Consider the following 22,320-nt stretch of genomic DNA (forward strand, 5'->3'; position numbering starts at 1 on the left):
ATGCTTTTTTTTTTTTTTTTCAGTTTATTGCTTCTCAGTGTCCCGTCGTGATCCAGCGATCCAACATGTTCTGTTTTCAGCTGCATCTGGAGTGACTAAACATTTTATTACTGAAAATAAGACAGTTTGGAAGCAACACATAAATTTAAAATTCAATTGCTACTCCAAATATCATTACTTTATCAGGATAAAAAGGATTTAATTAAATCATCACCTCTTGCTCTCTATTTTGTGTTGGAGAACGACCACCTACAATAACATTGGAAAGAAAAAGAAAAAGAAAAAAGAAAAAGGAAAAAGAGGAGTTATTTGATACTCATGCTATATATGATGCTTGATACGCAGACACTCAGAAATTGTAAGCCACATTTGTCAACTCAAATAAGACAGACTAGATTGTGCATCTCACTTTCACCAAGTCATGATCCCAAGACCAGATTGGTTGAATTATCCTAACCTCTGATTTGTGGACACTTGTGGAAATAGGACCATTGATTTTTTTTAACCATCCAATAAATGTCCCCTAATCCAATAGTCAGATAATCAAATAAGCTGGTTTTTGGTTTATGATGCATCTACACTGGGTACCAAAATTAGGATGGTTCAATTTGTCTACTAGTATGCCACATGCGCAATTTGTAAGTAATTTCTAAGTGTGTGCATACGATCCATCACACACTGCCAGATTATCAAGGTTTTTCTGATGAAAAAACAAAAAAACATCTTGTTACTTTCAGCACCTCATCAACATATATTTCTATTGATATTTCAAGCAACCTGAATTTCAAGAAGAAAATTGGAAATTTTACTTGAAATATAATTTTAAACTAAGGTTTCAATTGGTGTTTGATGACTGATCTGTCCTGCTTCAGGAAAAGTCCTCACCTTTTAAAAAATAGCTGAACCAAGTTATTTGGTTCAGCTCCTATCTGAAAATAGATTCTGTAGAGTAAGTACATTATGAATGAGGCAGGCGGAATGCTCTTCCCCCCAACTGGTATTTTGTTTGTTTCAAGTAGTACTTGAAACGGAAAGAAATTTGTTTTGGGCATAAATGAGAGGGAAGAAAATGATATTGGGTGGGTTTCATTTTGAGACGAAGTCACTCCAACCAACAGATTCAACCAAAAGTAGGTTGTGGGTACTTCCAAACACTACATTAGCCTTTTTAGGCATCGGAATCGTAATTGTGGATCTCTCAGTGCCACCGTCAATTAGCAAGCTGTAGTGTGGTCGAGTAATCTGTCTGTCATTGTATCACAATAAATAATCTCATTATTTTCTCGGATTTGAGATTCTCTTGCACAAAATTAAGCTAGTTGAGTGCATATGTTGTTTAATGTATTACTAACCTGAAACTCACATAGATGTTTTGCAGATTTCTTTAGATCTCCAATATAATGAAGAAAGTACTTTAATATCACTTTGCTATATATATGGCATCATAACTGAAACTAACTTTTGTTGTAAAAATCAGGTTGTTGCTAACCTTTCAAGTATATACCCAAAAGATACCGAAGCGCCGCCGGCAGGGGTTGATGACATGACCAAGTTAGCTTATCTCCATGAACCAGGAGTCCTACAGAATCTTGCCTCCCGCTTTGCTCTCAATGAGATATACGTGAGTTTATTTCACACACATGAATTCTGTAGTTACAAGAAGAATCACATGGCTACTCTCTTGCATGAAATTGAGGGTTTTCTTCATGACAAATGTGCCAACGTGGCACACGTATGACAAATCCAGGTTGGTATTCATCATGAATTGTGAACATGCCCTAGCCCAAAGATTGGTACATCCACTCATCAGCTCGGCCACAGATGTTCATAGAATATGGTCTGTTGGTCAGTTCTTTCATCTCATGTACGCTGATCCACTATGGGCTAGGACAAGTTCACAGTCGGACCCACCTTGTGAATGACCTCTCTTGCACATGCATGTGATGATATGATATTGGCATGAGTGGAGGGAGTGGGATCCGAATAGCTACTCTCATGAGTAGCCCTATCACCGCTAAAAGTAAACTGTTGTATGCACAAGGTAAAAAAATTGAAATCTAACGACAGTTTCTGAAATAAACAGACCTACACAGGGAACATTCTAATAGCTGTAAATCCATTTCGAAGGCTACCCCATTTGTACGACGTCCATATGATGGAGCAGTACAAAGGAGCTCCCTTTGGAGAGCTTAGTCCACATCTTTTTGCCGTTGCAGATACTTGCTATAGGTAAGTCAGAAATTTAGATTGCAATCATATCTTCACCAGTTACACATGAATTTTTCCCCATAGGTGATTTTCGGCTACTCTGTTGCAGGGCAATGAAAAATGAACATGGAAGCCAATCCATCTTAGTGAGTGGAGAAAGTGGGGCTGGTAAAACTGAGACAACAAAGATGCTCATGAGATACCTTGCGTTCATGGGTGGAAGATCGGGTACGGAGGGAAGAACAGTAGAACAACAGGTTCTGGAGGTAAGATAATTCAAGGTCTAATGTCCCATGCACTATCTGCAGATTACCCACAAGCACACGTGACAACGTGTTCGAGAATTAAGTCATTCATTAGGTGGGCCCCACTAAATTCATGCTGATCCACTTATCATGTGGACATATGTCTTTCAAAGAAATTGGTTGTTAAACGGAAAAGGCAATGGTCCATATTCAATATGTGTGTGGCCCACTTGATTCGAGTTACCTCATTTTTGGGCCACGGTATTTACACACTAGCTGGCCAGCTAGATGAATGGCTTGTATCCAGCGTGCACAGCACATGCTCGTATGGTTTCCCGCAGATCGGATTGCAGGTCGATACTCCACAATAGCTTATGTTCATCAACTACCATACACCAAAGCTTTCAACATTTTGATTTGGTAGCTTCTTCCATATGTCTTCAGTCCAACCCTGTCTTAGAGGCATTTGGAAATGCAAAAACAGTGAAGAACAACAATTCAAGGTGAGAAAATGTATCTTCTACAGAAATTCACTTTTACAGGCAATGTTTGAATTTCAAGAAATCTTACATTACTAAGTATTTGTTGACCAGTCGCTTTGGTAAATTCGTCGAGATCCAATTTGACAAACATGGGAAGATTTCTGGGGCAGCAGTTCGCACATATCTTCTCGAACGGTCACGTGTCTGCCAGGTGTCTGATCCAGAAAGGAACTACCATTGCTTCTACATGCTTTGTGCTGCACCACCAGAGGTAGTAACCATGTTTGGATAGCAAGAATTTCTATTAACATTGATGATATTCATCTTTCTGATTCTAGACTGTCGAGCAGAGTACCACCATAATTTTCTAATAAAATGCATAATGCAATTAATATGAGGAAATATACAATGTTCGTTGAGTGACAATGTCTACTGTTTTTGGCTAGCACACATACAGGTGAACTAATATTTGCATGATGACCAAACCATTCATCTGGTGGGTTCCATCCTGAACTGCACATTCCCAACAATCTCTCTTGTTGAAGACCTTATGCATACAATCGGATCAGACTTTTTTTTTTCTGGTTATAGCAGACATTTAATTCAACCATCTATTTGCAGCCACCAAATGGACAATCAAGATTGATTCCACATAAGAGATTTTTGTGGCATGAACCACTGTTTGAATTATCTCTGATATTATCGAAATATCCCTGATATTATCTGTATCTCTAGCTCGGCAACACAGATAACACTCTATCAATACCGATAACATGCCGAATGCTCAGCTGCGCACCAGTTTGTACGGTACTCATGCGAACTTTTTTGAGAAGTCATCATACATGATGTGACTCCAAAATCTGAACGGTCCACGTGAAGCAGCACCTCATGAAACCCCCTGGGCCTAATTTTTTTTACTTTGATCCAAAACTTTGGTGGGCCATGAAAAATGAAAACAGTTTCCTCCCTTTCTTTGCATTTCTCTTTGCTATGGCTCACCAGAATTTTAGATCATGGTGAAAATTTGTCCCTTGGGGTATCATGGGATTCCACATCACATGGACTGTTCAGATTAGACGCCCATGACATGTGTGCAAAGGTGTGCACATGCGTAAGTGCGCAGGTGAGCATGACTCCCGATAACACCAGTATTATCAGAAATTCTAGGTATCGGCGATGTATACCTAAATATCAGTAAATATCGCTAATGTATCGATGTCATCAATATTTTCAACCATGTAGATTCCTCGCTTTTTATTGCCAATGCATTGATACTACCGTGTATCGCCAATATTTTTGACTGTGTAAATTCCAAGTGTCACTTGTATCACCAATGTATCTACGATATTTTGATAATATTGCCAATGTATTGATATCGCCAAAAATTAGTATCTCAAAAAATTCCCATTTTATAATTTTTGTGGGCTGGTTGTATGCAGTGTTCAATTTGTAAACAATAATATCGCAATATTATCATTATCACAACATGGCGATATCGAGACCTCAATCTTTCATTTCTTTTCCAGTCGTCAACGATTTGTTGGGAAATATCATGTGCTACCGATATTTTGAAATATCAATAGATGTTTGGATGGATAAATGGGATGGATGAGATGGTTGGACTGATTTCTTATAGCAGTGCATGCTTTTATGCCCCCATTAAATGGAAACCTATTATGTATGCATTCTTTTTGCATTTTTTTTCCTAAATATGCAAATATGTGTATTTTAGCATCTCATGAAGTTTCATTGAAAAATTCCACCGTTTTCCCATATTTCCCCGCATTTCCGGTTATCAGCAATATTATCGGCAATATCGACACTATTTCTATATCCCGGCTAGCAAAACTTGTAGCAATACCGACACTTCGAACACTGGCGTGAACCACCTATTATGTGCCCACCAGATGAACAGTGAAAGACCAAAATGTAGGCCCCACCTATACACTTGTTGGGATGAGCCAAAAACACTATTTGGTTTCTTTAGCATAGTTCAACAACTTGATTACTCATGTTCAAGCTCGGCAAAGTCAACCCAAGTTGATGAGATTTTGAGCTGAGTCATTCACGATAAATGACTCGATCCTGAATTGACTTGACATGCTTATGATGAATCGAACTGAGTCACCCACTTGCTCAAGTTGTTTTTTTATTCTTATTTTTTATTTTTTAAGAAAAGTTAAAAGAAGCCCCTAAGTTTTGAATTAATGACCTTGGCTAAGAAAACAGAAGTCTATTACCAGCACACCATGGTCTATGAACTTGTTTATTTTGGTGGTTTTCTATATTTCACCCACTAACAACCATCCTAAATATTTTTTATTCCTCCAAATATTCTGAATTTAATAATTACAAATAGAGCCAAGTAAAACTTGGTCGAGTCCTTGAGTTGACCCAATTCAGCTGGACAACAAGTCAAGTCAACCTTTTGAGTTTTCTAACTATGATGAGACCTTGTGTTGACATATGTAGTTAATTGCTAGTGTTGCCACTAATAATTAAAGCCTTTAATCCTTTTCAGGATGTGAAGAAGTACAAGTTGGCAGACCCAAGAACATTTCATTATCTCAACCAAACGAACTGTTATGAAGTGGCAAATGTGAATGATGCTAGGGAGTACATTGAGACCAGAAATGCAATGGATATTGTCGGGATCAACCAGGAAGAACAGGTTAGAGATGTTAGAAAAAAAAATTGGAGAGAAGATCAATGAACTATGAAGAGGATCTTCAAGGCACAGGTGCCAAAATCCCACATGTGTGAGAGACTAGGCCATCCATCAAGTGATGCGCTCATGTTAACATGGCATAGCCTAAGAATCAGGCACTCAACTCATGAAGAGGAACACATTGAGAAACAAATGGATTGTTAGAGAGAGGGAAAAAAAAAAACTGTTACTCTATATTCAACGTACATGCATGGGCCATCTTATGAATGGACAGACCTAATTTTCAGCCAGAGCATGTTCATTATGGGGCCCAACCAACACATGGCCCAGATCTCACATGTGTGAGCCACCTTGGAGAGGTCCCGTAGAGATCCTCTTCAATCTTCTTGGCAAGAATCATTCCAGAAGTTATCTAGTAGTCATAATCTAATCAACAAGCTATCAGGATTAAACAAACAAGTTTCCATATGTAGGATGCAATATTCCGTGTAGTGGCTGCGATTCTTCACCTTGGGAATATTGATTTCATTAAAGGGAAGGAAGTTGACTCCTCCAAACTGAAGGATGATAAATCAGTTTACCATCTTCAGACGGCTGCTGAGCTGCTCATGTATGACTCTGATCTCCATTGCCTGATGAATTCTTCAAATGACAGTCTAATCTTAGTAACCAAATCTAATTATTCAAATCAGGTGCAATGAGAAGGCCCTTGAAGACTCGCTTTGTCAGCGCGTCATTGTTACGCCTGATGGTAACATTACAAAGCCTCTTGATCCTGCTTCAGCTGCGTTAAACCGTGATGCCTTGGCAAAGACTGTCTACTCCAGATTATTCGATTGGTAAGATTTACATATGAATTAAATCTCACATATGAATTAACTTTCATGTTTTACCATTCTCAGGGTCAGCAGAAAAATCCACTCCCCAGTTTAGGAGTTCGAAATTACAGCTGAGCCCGATTTTAATTATTCTTGTAAACTTGTGAATATCTTAGAAAGTGAATATGATCAAATGCAAATATCTGTTGATGACAAATGTGAAGGCTAGGAAGGGCTTGTTTAGATTTGTGGACTCCTATTTTCTACCATGTAAAAGAAATCGTTTTCCTCATATGTGACATTTTCTGCTATTTGCAAAAGCAAAAGTAGCTATGCAAACTGATTTCCATTTCCACGGTTTTCCTTTTTTTTTAAAAAAAAAAGGTAGATTTCCATTTCCTTAATTTAAAATTTAAAAAAAATAATTTTAAAAAAAAAAAAAAAAATGGGAAAAGGAGATTTCCATGTTTTTCAAGAAAGACCTCTTATTTTTTTACCATTGACCTATACACATTTTTATGGAAATCATGAATGCTAAAACAAATCAGTTATTAAGTATTCTTTTCCACATATTTCCTCCGATATGACATTTTCCTTTCCATATCTACTTTTTGGATTACACCAATTCAAACAGACCTAAAGACAGTAGGATTTGAGTTCCACTCTCACAAAATCCCATATGGCACGAATGTACAAAATACAAGCCCTTTATCATGTAAGACCCACAATGTATGTTCCATGGCCCAAAAATCAGGCAACCCCAGCCATTATAGAAAATGGACAATTAAAAAGGATACACCAACAGTTGAGATTCAACGTAGATACTTGGTTGTCCTGATAAATGGATGCATTTGATTTTTAATTTACGATGCATTGTGCAGTGGCCAATGGTTCCCACCTAATGAATGGCCCGAATGTTGCACATGCATGCCATGGTACTTATACTGGAGGTAGGTACGAAATCCTAATATCATGCTGATTGAAAACCATAATCTAACTTTCTTATAAATAGATTAGACATGTTATTTTTCCCTGTCATTGAAATTAGTTCTTTCAAGTGCCTTTTGAACCTGTTTCAATAAAATCAATTGGGTCCAAATCTAAAACCGATCCTACACAAAGTTTAGAAGAACAATTTTGGTGTAAGTACTTGTTACCATTATTCTTAGTATCAATAATATTATCGGTAATGCCAGCTTGACGATACCGATAACACCGGTAGTATCAGAAATTCCAAGTATTGATGACATATCATTGATATATTGCAAAGTATAGCCAATGTATTAATATCGCCAATGTATCGCGATATTTTTCACTGCATAAAATTCCAGATGTCACTTGTATCGCCAATTTATCGGCGATATTATTGATAATATTGCCAAAAATCTATTTATTAAAAAAAAAAAAAAAAAAAAAATCCATTTCAATTTTTTATGGGTGCATGGTTGTATGATGAAATGCATATATGTATGTGTGTGTTTTCAGTAGCATTGTAGCATAGTGTGTAGCGTATGCATGTAGCATAATTCCCTGGTAGTGTAAGCTACAGGGTATGCAACGTAAGCTACGTTGCATGTAGCGTGGCGTAGTGTTTAGCGTGGATAGAGTAAGCAACCTGAAATCTCATTTTTTTCAAGTGTTTTTTCTACGTTAGTTAAACACCTATTTTAAAATGGTGATGACTTATACCTATGACACATGACACTACATTAAACTAATCCAGACCAACCAAATTGTGGTCCATATTGTAGATAGAGCATTAAGATCAATCCGGACCATCCAAATTGTGGTCTATATCATGAATTTGTGATGTTTCAATAAATAAAAAAGAAGTCATACATAGAGATGTGTAAAGGCAAAGAGAGGGATTTTGCATGGAAATAAGTGGTTGATGATCCAGATTCGTAGTCAAGAACTCATAGAAATTATGCATTTTGTAAATTTTATCATATATTCTATTATTTTAATTAAAAATATTAAGGATTGTGTAGCTTACGCTACACGCTATAGAGGGCCAAACGCCACGCTATATGCTACATGCTATTTAAAACACTAGTGTGTATATGTATGCATGAATAGATGGATGAATGGATCATGGATGTACGTATGTATGCATGGATTGATAGTTGGATGGATAGATGGATGTTGGATGGATGGTTGGATGGATGGATGTGTGCATGTGTGTGTGTGTGTGCATGTATGGCTGGATGGATGGATCATGCATGTGTCCATACATGTATGTGCCATTGCATGTATGCATGCACGGATGGTTGGATGGATGGATAGATCATGCATGTGTGTTTGTATGTGAGTGTGTGTGTGGATGCATACATGGAATGGATGGATGGATCTCCCATTTTCCCCATGTTTTCCTGAGTCAACGATACATGCTTTTAGACCCCCATTAAAAGGAAATGCAATCTATGTGCATCTCTTTTTTCTTTTCTTTTTTTTTTGCTATTATTCAATTCCTAAATATGAAATATGTGTATTTTAGCATTTGCTAAAGTATCATTGAGAAATTTCACCATTTTCCCCATGTTTCCTTGAGTCATTGTTACGTACTTTGAGGCCCCTATTAAAGGAAAACTCAGGTGTCGGTCTTTTCTGCAATTATTTGATTCCTAAATGCAAATATGTGCATTTTAACATTTCCTCAAGTTTCAGTAAGAAATTCCACCATTCTCCCCATGTTTACACAATGCTTCGCTCTGTCAACGATACATTTCTGGGTACTGGCGATATCGATACACGTATCTGTATCTCCAGCCAACAATAAGTATAATGACACTGATACTACGAACACTGCTTGTAACAGATGAATATTTTAATTAATAATTACAGGATTGTGGATAAAATAAATAGTTCAATCGGCCAGGATCCTAATGCAACAAGCTTGATTGGAGTGCTTGATATCTATGGTTTTGAGAGCTTCAAAATCAACAGGTAAATGACGTGATAACTTCTCAAGAGAATTAATTTGCCTACTTTAATCATTATCACAATCATTGAGATGATCTGATACTTTACTAATTCGTCTGGCAGTTTTGAGCAGTTATGTATCAACCTAACAAATGAGAAATTGCAACAGCATTTCAATCAAGTAAGCAAAAAGGAAATTATGTGTACTGTTGAATAGATCCACAAGCACAAGAGAAATGCCAAAGATATTCATATGAATATGATTAAGAATGGCCTTCTCAACACATTGTGGGGGCATGAAAGATCTAGGTTGTTGATCAAGCAGGCCCTACTGTAAACATGCTCTGGCTAACATATAAAGCTAGTCTGTTCATCAGGTGGGGCACATGTATGTTGAATGTGGACTATTATTCATTTTGTATTTAAATGTCCACCTTCATCGTAAAAATGTGTGGCCAATGTTATAAGCAAAAATGTCCTGATCTTTTGACAAAGGCATGTTCACAGTGAAACCCGCTTAAAAGGAAGCCCATATCTTGCACACGTGCCCATTGTGAGCATGTGCTGAGAAGACCAATCACAATTGTATTCACGCAAATATCACTGGTTGAGACTACATGGGCTTCTGAGCATCTACTTTTCTTTATAAAAGAAATAAACTGAAATATGATTACTTTATTCTCTACAGCATGTTTTTAAAATGGAGCAAGAGGAGTATACAAGAGAAGAGATCAACTGGAGTTACGTAGAGTTTGTAGATAACCAAGATGTTTTGGACCTTATAGAAAAGGTAACGATTTTTGTATTTTCATTTTGAATGTCTTCCTTAATACAATAATTACACGTATCATTACTCAGTATTTGTTCATACGTACATGCAGAAACCTGGAGGAATTATTGCATTGCTTGATGAAGCATGGTATGAATTTACCTTTCCTTTGATCATGTAAACATATCATGACAAATATAAGCATCAGTGTCAAAGTAGGATTACACTAACTATTCATTTAACTAAAAACTATTGTCTCTGTATGAGTATGAACCACTGTATACATGGGCTCATTCATTACACACAAGCATGCATGCATGCAGATGGTGCAATGCATATATGGGTGTGTGGGTGATTTTAGCACATATACCCATCTCTTTTGGTTGAAAGAAGACCCAAAATTATTGGGAGGAAGGCTAAGACGGTGATGATGAGAAAGACCACTATCTGTAAATGGATATGCTGGCAAAGAACAACTGAATAGAAAGCACATTTGAATTCTGTGGCAACCACGCTATGGTAAACTGACAATAAATACCCATTCATATGATATATGAAACAGTCTTTACAAGGTACTTGTTACTGAGTACATTCAATTACTGATTTTTTTTTCTATTGATGAACTTGAGTTACCTCTTGCAGCATGTTTCCAAAATCAACTCATGAAACATTTGCTCAGAAGATGTACCAAACATATAAAGGCCACAAGCGCTTCAGTAAGCCAAAACTTGCTCGAACAGACTTCACCATCAATCACTATGCAGGAGATGTAAGCAGAATCCTGAAATATATGGGATTTTTACATGCTTTAGAGCAGCAAGTTCCTTGTATTAAAAATCTCCTATTCAACAGGTTACCTACCAAGCTGATCAGTTCCTCGACAAAAACAAAGATTATGTCGTAGCAGAACATCAAGCTTTGTTGAATGCATCCAAGTGCTCTTTCGTTGCCAATCTCTTTCCTCCATTACCTGAGGAGTCCTCAAAACAATCCAAGTTCTCTTCAATCGGTACCCGCTTCAAGGTACTTCAGTGCTCAAGAGGTTTAAAATTCTAAATTTCATTCTTTCAAGCGTTGCCTTATTCTTCTCCTGGATTTCATTACTATTTCTTACCTTCAAAACCATGCAGCAACAATTGCAAGCTCTGATGGAGACTCTCAACACAACAGAGCCACATTACATCAGATGTGTGAAACCTAACGCTGTCTTAAAGCCTGGAATCTTTGAAAATTTCAATGTCTTAAACCAATTGAGATGTGGGGTAAGTACTATCCTTCAACGAAGCATGGTTTTACACTTTAACTTGTGCTAATAAAGTTCTTTATGATGGCTGTGATGAAAGGGTGTGCTAGAGGCAATTAGAATCAGCTGTGCCGGTTATCCCACAAAGAGAACTTTTGATGAGTTCCTTGATCGTTTTGGGATGCTTGCTCCAGATGTTCTTGACGGGTGTGTGCTTTTTGCAAAACCAAGATCCACTATTGTTTATAATAACCATAAATATATTGTGTGAAATAAGTGCGGCCATATTTGGATGTTCAATTGAATTAAATTACAAGCATCCGAACACAACCAAAGTCGTCATGACAATAAATCCCCATCTTCGATGATTGTGGCACCATGGCTTCCATGCATGTATTTTAACTGATGACTTCATTGCTTTAACCTGTGGCAGATCTGATGAGAAATCAGCTTGTGCGACCATCTGTGATAGAATGGGCTTGAAGGGATACCAGGTAAGCCATATTCAAGCAATTTAATAAGCTTGAATTTAGATTCAGTATTTCACTATTGGATTGAATTGCAACTACTGCTTTGAAGTAAAACCAACCAAACTGCAATCATCTTTGTTATTATTCACATGGCGGGAATAGGTTTCAAATTGCAACTGTCACTTTCAAGCTGGATTTGACAGGACCATAGATGCAATTTTAGGGATACTTCCTTGCTTTGAATGCTAATGAAGGTAGATAATATTTTGCCATTGCCACTTTATTTTACTGATTATTGTTATTCAATTAAGTAGAGCATCCAAATGCAGCCTAAAGTTACTATTTGAAAATGAAGCGTGAATAGAATAAGATGCACTTCTTTGAGCTTTCAAAAGAAAATGTTATGTAAATCTTTGAAAATCACACCCCATTTCTCTATTTCAGATGGGGAAAACAAAGGTGTTCCTTAGAGCAGGGCAGATGGCTGAACTGGATGCACGAAGAATTGAAGTCTTGGCGAGTGCTGCAAGACTCATCCAGAGACAAATCCGAACATATCTTACTCGAAAAGAGTTCATCATCCTACGGAAGGCTACTGTTCATTTGCAAAAACTATGGAGAGGTTTCTCATTTTGTCCCTAATTGTATCTTGTGTGGAAAATCATGTCTTTTGTATGGATAACTGACATTTTACTCTGTATGCTCCAGCCCAACTTGCACGTAAGCTGTATCAACAAATGAGAAGGGAAGATGCATTGCTCCGTATACAAAAACATGCTCGTGCTCATACATCTAGAAAAGCTTACACAGAATTACGGGCAGCTGCAATTGTTGTCCAAACTGGCTTGCGTGCAATGGCAGCCCGTGATGAGTACAGATACAGAAGGAGAACTAAGGCCGCAATTATTATTCAGGTAAATCTAACCAAAAGTTTTTAATATTGATCTATAGAACTTAAAGGTATTTCATTGGTGGCTAAAAACTTAATCTAGGAGTAAACAATTCTTTTGATGTATATTGAAGGATGCTCATAGATATGAACAGCTTTTTCTCTTTTCCTTTTTTCTTTTTTGTTCAATCCACCAATAACAGAGCTCCCCCTTTCAGTAATATAAGCCATTGATTTGATGGGCCCAATCATGGGATCTCCCTTACCAGATGATCCTAGCCATGTGATGAAAGGGGCATAACAACCATTTTTTCGCATACAGTGAGGGTTAAGAGAAGGTTAGGATCATTTGCTTGGGGACATTCTTGGATACCTCTCATCCACAATGGGTACTCCCACCATATAAATATTCGGAGCCTACAAGGTGGTTCGCACATGAAAACTTTGTCATGCTGACCAAATGCTCTACGAACACCATATATTGCCTCCTTTTTTCAGCAAGCCTGGTCACTGACCTCTTTAAATGAATTAATCTTTTAATCCTTTGTGCTACAGACACAATGGCGTAGGTTCCAAGCACTTTCAGCTTATAAGAAGCATAAGAAGGCTAGTCTTATACTTCAGTGTCTATGGAGAGGGCGAGTAGGAAGGAAGGAGCTTAGGAAGCTCAGAATGGTGACCTTTCCTTTCTAGAACAAAACTTTGCAATTCGAATGTAGTAGTTTCTCTAACATAAATCTGAATTCCCAAATCCGCTACGATATTACTGTAGTGGTTATTTATTATTATCTTGATCAGATAACAAATAATAATAATTTGGAGTATTTCTCCTATGCAGGCTGCCAGAGAGACAGGAGCACTCAAAGAAGCCAAAGACAAACTGGAGAAGCGTGTTGAGGAGCTTACATGGAGATTGGAATTCGAAAAGCATATGAGGGTATGATTCTCCGTCCATCTTGTTGAGCATACTTGAATTCACAACTGTGTGAACAGCCCAGTTGATTACAGAGTAAAAATTGATATATGACCTCGTGTAGATTGACATTGAGGAAGCAAAAGCCCAAGAAATTGCAAAGCTGCAATCTTCTTTACATGAAATGCATACACGGCTGGAAGAAGCTAGTGCAGCAATCATCAGGGAAAGGGAAGCTGCAAAGATAGCAATCGAACAAGCACCACCTGTTATAAAAGAGGTTCCAGTTGTGGACAATTCCAAGTTGGAGTTGCTAACAAGTAGGAATGAAGAACTCGAGGTAAAATAGGGGACAGAAGGATCAAAGCTCCTCATGCCTCCCATTTTTCTGTATCATGCCCATTATTCTTTCTTTGTGCACATTTCTCATTCCTATAATACATGATCCATCAACCTATTGTTTTAACATACACATGTGGCTCACCTGATGAGTGGGCAAGGTAAATTTTTTAGCAACAACATGCCCAAGGTGGGTTCACATGATGAAGGGCCTGGATTTCATGCACGTGCAGTGCCCTTGCACACACTTAGGGGTTTGACTCTCTAAAATGCTTGATGTGATTTATCCTCTCAAAATCAATGTAATAAACCAATGCTACAATTTGATTTGCAATAGAAGTACTATCTTCCACTTTCAATGTCATCAATGTTCATATAAGAAGAAGCTATTGGTTACAAAAATACAGGATGAGTTGAGTGAATGGAAAAAGAAGGCTGAAGAATTTGAGAGAAGATTTTCCGAGGTTCAACAACTGAGTGAGGCAAGTACTAAAGATGCAGAAGAATCACATTCAAGAATCTGCCAGCTCCAAGAAATGATAGAAAGGTAACACATGAATTGCTATTTTTCTCTTCAGACTTGTGATTCATGTCATCATCGTGTATACATTTGAGAAAGATTAACTTCCTACTCTACTTGGAACTTCAGATTAGAAGCGAACTTGTCAAATTTGGAATCTGAAAACCAGGTTCTACGCCAGGAGACTTTGGTTGCATCAACAAATGAGGACCTCTCTGAAGAAATGAAAAGGTAGGTATCTGAGAATTTAAATTTCTTGAGCTATCTAGTTGTTTGAAGAGAACTTAAACTAGCAAATAATTCCAATAGAATCTAAAAGCATGATGCCTGATAGAAAGAAATGACCTTTCCTCATTTAAACCAGCAAAGGTGCAGGCGCCATCTTTCGGTAATCTAAGCAGTTGACCTGCTGGGCATGGACCATGCCACTATCTCCCCTATAAGATGATCCTTCCATCCAATGAAAATGGACAGTTACAACCAGTTGTTTACTTTTAACAAGAACCTATTTAATTGTGAAGGATCATCTAATCGGGGCACTTTTCAGCGTAATTCCCATCCAAATTTGATCGCCAAAATGTGGGCCCACATGTACAGTTTATTTGGCTAAGCAGATGCTAGATTGAACATTGCACACTTCCTCTATAATCCTGATGCTAAGAAGTTGCCTATTTGGTGTGATATAGAATCAGAATAAGCATTTCTGAAATATCTTTTTGCTTCTTTCCAGCCTTGAGTGTAAGATCGCAAAGTTGGAGGAGGAGAATCAGTTGCTCTGCAGTCAGGCAGCAGTCGTTGTACAAACAGTAGTCGCGCCTGAGTGGAAACCACCACCAGTCACTAAGGTTCACTGATAACAAAACCTTCCTTTACTATGATTTAGACCAGTATAGCATGTAGCGTGTAGCGTATAGCGTGGCATTTGGCCTTCTATAGCATGTATCATAAGCTACATAGCGTGTAGCATAAGCTACACAATCCTTAATATTTATTAATTTATATATATATATGATAAAATTTACAAAATGCATCATTTCTATGAGTTCTTGACTACGAATTTGGATCATCAACCACTTATTTCCATGCAAAATCTCTCTCTCTCTCTCTCTCTCTCTCTCTCTCTCTCTCTCTCTCTCTCTCTCTCTCTCTCTCTCTCTCTCTCTCTCTCTCTCTCTCTCTCTCTCTAAGTGTGACCACTTGTTTTTTTCATTTATTGAAACATCACAAATTCATGATATAGACCACAATTTGGATGGTCCGGAATAGTTTAATGTAATGCCACATGTCATAGGTATAAGTCATCACCATTTTAAAACAGGTGTTAAACTAACATAGAAAAAACACTTTAAAAAATAAGATTTCAGGTAGCTTGCGCTATCTATGCTACATGTAATGTACACTACATGCACTGTAGCATAAGGAGTTACACTACTTGCATACACTACAGCACTACTAAAAACACTGATTTAGACCAAATGAGTTAACATGATCCTCAGCCCGAAGATAGGCTTCATGGGGTTTTCATTTTGTAACTTTGTACAAGTTGGGTACACGGTTCCATGATCAAAACTGTTGATCTTATGGGCTATGCCAAGGATGGACCATGCCCCAAAACTTCCCAGATTGAAAGGTCCTAACATCCAATATTCGCATTCTTCAATTAGAAGGGGACTTGCTGTATCTCTTTCCTTAATTCCCAATTTGCAGGCCTATCCTGGAAGGTTTAGGATTCTTCTGGTTGAGAGGATTTTCGGGCCATGATCCACGAGTTAACTATGTGGATCACCAAACCATAGAACCCAGAAGTTCAATCCAAGGACCTGATGATACTCTACACATCCTCAATCTGAAGATCATATAGTTCCTATTTAGCTCATAGAGTTTATTATTTTCTATCTTTTTTTCTAGGCAACTTACCTCTCTTTGGTGATGCAGAGGGATGAAAATGGTCATCAAGATGAAGAAGAAATTAAAACAAAAGTATGTCAAACATTATTCAAGACAATCCCTTTAGGGTATGTTTGGTTGCACCAAAATCATGAAAATTTGCCCTGAATTAGACTGATTAATCATGAAATAAAGTGAAATTTCAGTGCAACCAAACGCACCCTTGGGGAATAGAAGATAATAAAAATCGACCTTATGTTGCTACGTTTTAAATAATATAATAATATAATAAATGAATTTGATTTGCAGGAGTTGGCGCCTAGTCAAATCCCTCTTAGCAAACAGAAGTCTCTTACTGACAGGCAACAGGTATGTAGTCCAAGCCCCTAAAGAGAATTTCTAGAATAAAACAAGGGTATGTTTGGATGCACTATCGAATTGAATTGCAATTATTAGTATAGTAAAATGGAAATAATCAAATTGTACATTACTTCTAATTTGGATTTGAAAGGAATGCAGCTGCGGTTTAAGGGCTGCTTCCTGAAAGTTGCCATTCTTGATTAAATTGAAGGTTGACAACGGCATTTCAAATGTGCATCCAAATGCAGTCTAAGGAAGTTTTGAGGGAACCATTTAGGTATTTCCTGCATGCCATTTATCATCAACCCTTGTTTATTTTTTCTAAACCAGGAAAATCATGATGCACTTATCAAGTGTCTCGCTGAAGATAAGAGATTTGACAAGAACAGACCAGCCGCTGCATGTATTGTGTATAAGTCACTGATTCAATGGCGATCGTTTGAAGCAGATAAGACCAACATATTCGACCGAATCATTCACACGATCCGGATATCCATTGAGGTGGTGATCTATGAGATGAACCTATTGGACCATTGCTATTCTTTGTTATATTAACAAATAATACTTGAGAGAGTAATATCGGATTCCCATCAATAGGACTGCTTTCTTGTGTGCCTAACAGAATCAAGAGAATGTCAGTGACCTTGCTTACTGGCTTTCGACAACATCAACACTTCTGTTTCTTTTGCAAAACACACTGAAAGCAAGCCATGCATCAAGTCAAACTTCACACCGAAGCCGAACACCGCCCGTCACCTTGTTTGGAAGAATGGCCCAAGTAAGAATCTAGACTCCTAAACAAATCCACTTAATTCACAATGGAAGAGGCAACCAGTAATGACGTTCTCTCATTATGGTATTGAATTTTTTCAGGGTTACCGTTCATCTGCGTCAGGGATAGGAATTTCCAGCGGTTACAGTGGCATGGTAGGAAAGCCAGACATTCAATCCCGAGTTGAGGCAAAATACCCAGCCTTACTATTTAAGCAGCACTTGACTGCTTATGTTGAGAAAATATATGGGATGATCCGAGACAGTTTGAAGAAAGAGATCAGCCCATTCTTGAATATGTGCATACAGGTACATGATTATGATAGTATGCTGTCTGAATTTCAACAACACACTATGGATCGAACTACTATCACTAACTTAATCCTGATAAAATTTCTCATTTGCAGGCACCAAGATCAGCACGAGTAAGATCAATAAGAGGGTCATCCAAAAGCATTCACTCAAATGTGGTTGCAAAACAAGCATCAAGCATACACTGGCAAAGCATTGTCCAGAGTCTAGATCGTACCTTGGGTGTAATGTGTGAGAATTATGTGAGTTTCAATCATTATTCCCAGCTAAGCTTCACAGTTTCTGGTCATGCTTTTTCATGTACAAATGAATGTATACTTGCACGTATCAAGGGTGGCAATGGGCCGGGTAGCCCACCCGACCAGGCTAGGCACTGGGCTTGGACCTACCAGCTTGACCCGTGGGGTGGGTTTGGGCCTCACATGCATGGCCCAGTCAATTTTTGGGTTGGGCTTGGGCTCAAATTGTATAAGCCTGAGCCAGCCCAAACTGACTTTATATGTACACATTATATCCTACAAATATGCTATTCCAATCCTTGGTTAGGCAACCCATCTGTCTTGAATTTAGACCATCAGTTCATTCCTCTAAATATTTATTCTTTGTGCATATGTGGCCTACTTGATTAACAAATAGATAAGGAACATTCAAGGGGGAAATAGGGATGTTATCAATTTTTATGCTTGGGCCAACCAATTTTTTCGGGATTAGGCTTGGGCCTGTGGTGCCAGGCCCATGCTGAACTTCGGTTGGCCCATTGCAACCCCTAATATCAAGAGCAAGGTGTTCCGTAAAGGTAACGGTGGCCGTAACAGCCACCACCGTTAACTTTACAAAACGGGGCATAACGGCTGTCACAACCCCGTAATGGCCGTTGCAGTCTCTCTTTGTTATTTTTTTTATTTATTGAAAAACCCCCTAAAAAACCTGTATCTACTCCGTAATGTTGATTAAAAAGTATGAAAAACTTATGTCTGTCTTGTAATAGACCATTATGGGGCTATTATGGCCTTTATAGGAGACGTAACTTGCCGTTAATAGCAATTACGGGTCATTTTTTCTATAACGGCTGTTACGGCCATTATGACCCCGTAACGTGTAACAGTTGCCACTGTTACCTTTACATAACGACCTTTACGGCCCCGTAACGGCCTTTACGGCACACCATGATCAAGAGAGAGATCCTAGCAGTGGCACCAACATTGGCAGAGATGAAGTTTGAAATTCGTGTACATATCATATGTTTTGGTTTGCTATCTGCAGGTCCCTTCCATGATCATAAGGAAAACCTTCAGTCAGGTATTCTCATTCATAAATGTGCAGCTCTTTAATAGGTATGAGGCTTCTTCAATCCCATGTCTCAATTAAAGATGCACTGATACTCGAGGGGAAAAAAAAAAAAACTAAGCATATAACACCACAATTTTTCATTGGGTTCTTCTTCAGCTTACTGCTCCGACGTGAATGCTGCTCGTTTAGCAACGGAGAATATGTTAAAGCTGGTTTGCAAGAATTAGAACAATGGTGCTTCAAAGCGACAGATCAGGTACTCTTGGTGAAACCATGAAAGATGTTGGTTGTGCAAGTTAGAAAAAAAAAAATGCAAAGGGAATAAAAACAACATTACTATAATACATATTTCAACTTGCAGTTTGCAGGAACGTCATGGGATGAACTCCGGCATATAAGACAAGCAGTTGGATTTCTTGTATGTGACCATGTCCCAAATTTTCATATTGAATTACCTGTGTTTTAAATTTGCTCACCCATAACACATTTGATTTCTTCCATTAACTCACAGGTTTTGCATCAAAAAGCTCAAAAATCATTGGATGAGATCGCAAATGAGCTCTGTCCGGTTAGTTGTTGAACTGAAATACCCGAAATCAAAGCCTGGTCAATATCCACGAAAACCTGCAGAACTGATACAGAGTGTGATGCAATTCCTTTAAAACTCTTCCATGATTGCAATTCCATTAAAATGGTACCTATTTTCCAGGTCTTGAGTGTTCCACAAATTTACCGCATCGGAACAATGTTTTGGGATGACAAATATGGAACCCAGGGTCTATCTCCAGATGTAAGTATTCTATCAAACTTTATTCTGTTATTTAACGCATTCCACCTCCATTCCACTAAAGTATAAGGTCATATATAATACTTGGCACATACAATGTTTACGGTTCATCCCAGGATTCCTTATGGGTGGGGAACACCTTTCAGTGATCCAGATGATTCATCTGGTACCACTGTAAATAGACATGAACAGGGGGGCTCTTTCATGAAGTAATCGTGTCCATACTCCGTCCTACTGTTGCTCTCTATCCAACTGCACATGATCAGCCACCCATTTGCAGTCCAAAAATCATACGGCTAGGATTTTCAATTTTGGGGTGTGTCTCTGCATGTGTTGAGAGAAAAATGAAAGAAGAGAATGGATGTGTGTTATATTTCTGAGAGATCAATAGACAGGTATCAGAATGCAAGATAGAAAGGTGTCTTTCAAGAGTACATAATAAAATACATTCAATATTACATCTCCAGCACTCCTCGGCAAGCTGACTGCATGATGCATTGAAAGATTGTATGGTTAATTTTTGTGACAATTCTGATACTACAACTTAGTCAAGATATCACCAGTTAGTCGAGCAAAACAGACCTGCTAGAACTTTCTTGCCTACAAAATGATAATCAATTTTCAACGTGCTTACGATGCTCATGGAAGAAGGATTTGCAGACATTGCCAGGGCACTCCAATTATCACAGTGGGTGATGGAGTAACAGTTGAAATCCAAAGATCACACAAAATGAGCTGACTCCATTTCAGCTCAGCTATAGCACTTGAAACGACTTTGTATTCATGCAAAAACCTTTTTCTTTTTCTTTTTCTTTTTAAGGTGATTTCCAGTAGTTCTAGTTGAAACTTGCGAAGTATCGCCACTTTCAATTGAAGCGTTGCAACTAACAACTAAAAGACTATAGATATATCATGAGTTTATTTTATTTTTTTAATATAGGTGGATTTTTGCAGGGAGATTTCATTTCCCCAAGGTTCAAAACCTGAAATATGATGCTTGATACATAGGCACTCAGAAATTGTACAAGTGATGATGTTAACTCAGGTTAAACTGACTAAATTGTGGAGCCCACCATCACTCAGTCGCAGTCCCAAAATCTGTTGATCAATCATAACCTCTGATTCATGGACACTTGAAATGGGACCAATGATTATACAGATGGATCCATCTTTGTGGAGCTAGAGTATCATATTTGTGTAGAAAACTAGGTTAATTTAAACTGCAAAACAGATGAACTGAAAAATGATCTAAAACAAGCCTACCCATCTAATTTAAGAAGTTTGAAATGCATTGAACTGCGAACTACAAAATTCGAACTTGAATCAGTTGAATTGTGATTCAGGTAAGTATGTTCAAGATCATGACTGAGGCTAGAAATTTATATGTATAGTTATATAGTTTATTACATATCAGTATGACAAACTTGATTATACTTTTTAATTCATTGCAGATGATGAAGAAGTGACACTAAGAATACTTCCATATGAATGATTATGTTTTCCATGACCTAGACCACCATACGGATTATTGCCAATGAGAAATAGGAGGCTTCCAACACCTTCACGAGCAACATTATTGAGATTGTTTGAACCACAACTAATTCCATCACCAGGATTATTTGGAGAATACTTTTCACATCCAATGCCACATCTAACATGAGATAGTCGGCCATGAAAACCATAGCGAGAAACTCCTTGTGATGAAACACGGAAAACTAGATGTTGAATAGCAACATCTTATGGCATAGTCTACCAACTTGTTTAGGTATCTAGTCATAGTGGTATCAAACTTCTTCAAATTATAAATTTCAAAGAATAACTTTGTATATATTGCCTTTGAAATGTTCAAAGTGTCAATATTGCATTATGTATTGCACCCTTGGGATAAGGAAACATCGGAGAAACAGATGGAAATATCGCATGTATCGTGTAATAATAGTCCCAGGGAAACATTGGGAAACTTCAGGAAGATGGAATTTCTGAGTGAAATTTCAGGAGATTTTAAAAGACAAATGGCTATATATTTAGAACTCAAAACATAAAAATAATAATAATAAAATAAAAAATAAAAACACAATGCCTGATAGTTTCCCATTGTCTAGGGGACAACCATGCATTGTCAGTCACAAGTGAGGCAATTTTACCTGAAATGTGCTCCTATTATTCAAATGGCATACAATACAAACATAAAAACACATCCAATACAAAAAAAAAAAAAAAAAAAAAAAAAAAAACTAAAATGGACAAAAAAGTATATCTTGGTTTCATATCTACATGGAGTTACCTAGATGTGGAGATTGTCTATTACGTCTGATAAAATATGGAATTTATCTTTGAGGACAAGCATTTCTGTTGGCCATATTTAGAGGGAAAATGTAATCGCCAACTCCCTTCCTATAGAATGAAGAATTGAACTCTAGGTTCTGG

At 37.7% G+C, this 22,320-nt stretch overlaps 1 protein-coding gene across 4 annotated transcripts in view; it reads left to right on the forward strand.

Moving 5' to 3' along the window:
* Nucleotides 1-22,320, forward strand: part of LOC131232829 (myosin-12-like) — a 38,237-nt gene that overhangs the window by 2,173 nt on the left and 13,744 nt on the right. For 2 of the 4 annotated variants that reach the window (XM_058229315.1, XM_058229318.1), the window contains 36 exons: nt 1,478-1,621; nt 2,084-2,229; nt 2,318-2,474; nt 2,898-2,956; nt 3,047-3,206; nt 5,457-5,606; nt 6,077-6,213; nt 6,296-6,442; nt 9,266-9,367; nt 9,467-9,524; nt 10,032-10,133; nt 10,225-10,262; nt 10,755-10,881; nt 10,965-11,135; nt 11,243-11,374; nt 11,456-11,562; nt 11,789-11,849; nt 12,270-12,447; nt 12,534-12,739; nt 13,270-13,389; nt 13,553-13,651; nt 13,752-13,967; nt 14,374-14,513; nt 14,616-14,717; nt 15,217-15,331; nt 16,395-16,466; nt 16,683-16,742; nt 17,064-17,234; nt 17,356-17,511; nt 17,607-17,813; nt 17,912-18,058; nt 19,080-19,150; nt 19,263-19,362; nt 19,468-19,524; nt 19,618-19,674; nt 19,816-19,896. In XM_058229315.1, coding sequence (XP_058085298.1) covers nt 1,478-1,621; nt 2,084-2,229; nt 2,318-2,474; nt 2,898-2,956; nt 3,047-3,206; nt 5,457-5,606; nt 6,077-6,213; nt 6,296-6,442; nt 9,266-9,367; nt 9,467-9,524; nt 10,032-10,133; nt 10,225-10,262; nt 10,755-10,881; nt 10,965-11,135; nt 11,243-11,374; nt 11,456-11,562; nt 11,789-11,849; nt 12,270-12,447; nt 12,534-12,739; nt 13,270-13,389; nt 13,553-13,651; nt 13,752-13,967; nt 14,374-14,513; nt 14,616-14,717; nt 15,217-15,331; nt 16,395-16,466; nt 16,683-16,742; nt 17,064-17,234; nt 17,356-17,511; nt 17,607-17,813; nt 17,912-18,058; nt 19,080-19,150; nt 19,263-19,362; nt 19,468-19,524; nt 19,618-19,674; nt 19,816-19,896 — 4,353 coding nt within the window. The remainder of the gene's footprint in view (nt 1-1,477; nt 1,622-2,083; nt 2,230-2,317; nt 2,475-2,897; nt 2,957-3,046; nt 3,207-5,456; nt 5,607-6,076; nt 6,214-6,295; nt 6,443-9,265; nt 9,368-9,466; nt 9,525-10,031; nt 10,134-10,224; nt 10,263-10,754; nt 10,882-10,964; nt 11,136-11,242; nt 11,375-11,455; nt 11,563-11,788; nt 11,850-12,269; nt 12,448-12,533; nt 12,740-13,269; nt 13,390-13,552; nt 13,652-13,751; nt 13,968-14,373; nt 14,514-14,615; nt 14,718-15,216; nt 15,332-16,394; nt 16,467-16,682; nt 16,743-17,063; nt 17,235-17,355; nt 17,512-17,606; nt 17,814-17,911; nt 18,059-19,079; nt 19,151-19,262; nt 19,363-19,467; nt 19,525-19,617; nt 19,675-19,815; nt 19,897-22,320) is intronic. The other 2 variants (XM_058229316.1, XM_058229317.1) reach the window with 2 other exon arrangements.

This window comes from Magnolia sinica, chromosome 18, assembly GCF_029962835.1.
Source record: "Magnolia sinica isolate HGM2019 chromosome 18, MsV1, whole genome shotgun sequence".
NCBI classification, from domain to species: domain Eukaryota; kingdom Viridiplantae; phylum Streptophyta; class Magnoliopsida; order Magnoliales; family Magnoliaceae; genus Magnolia; species Magnolia sinica.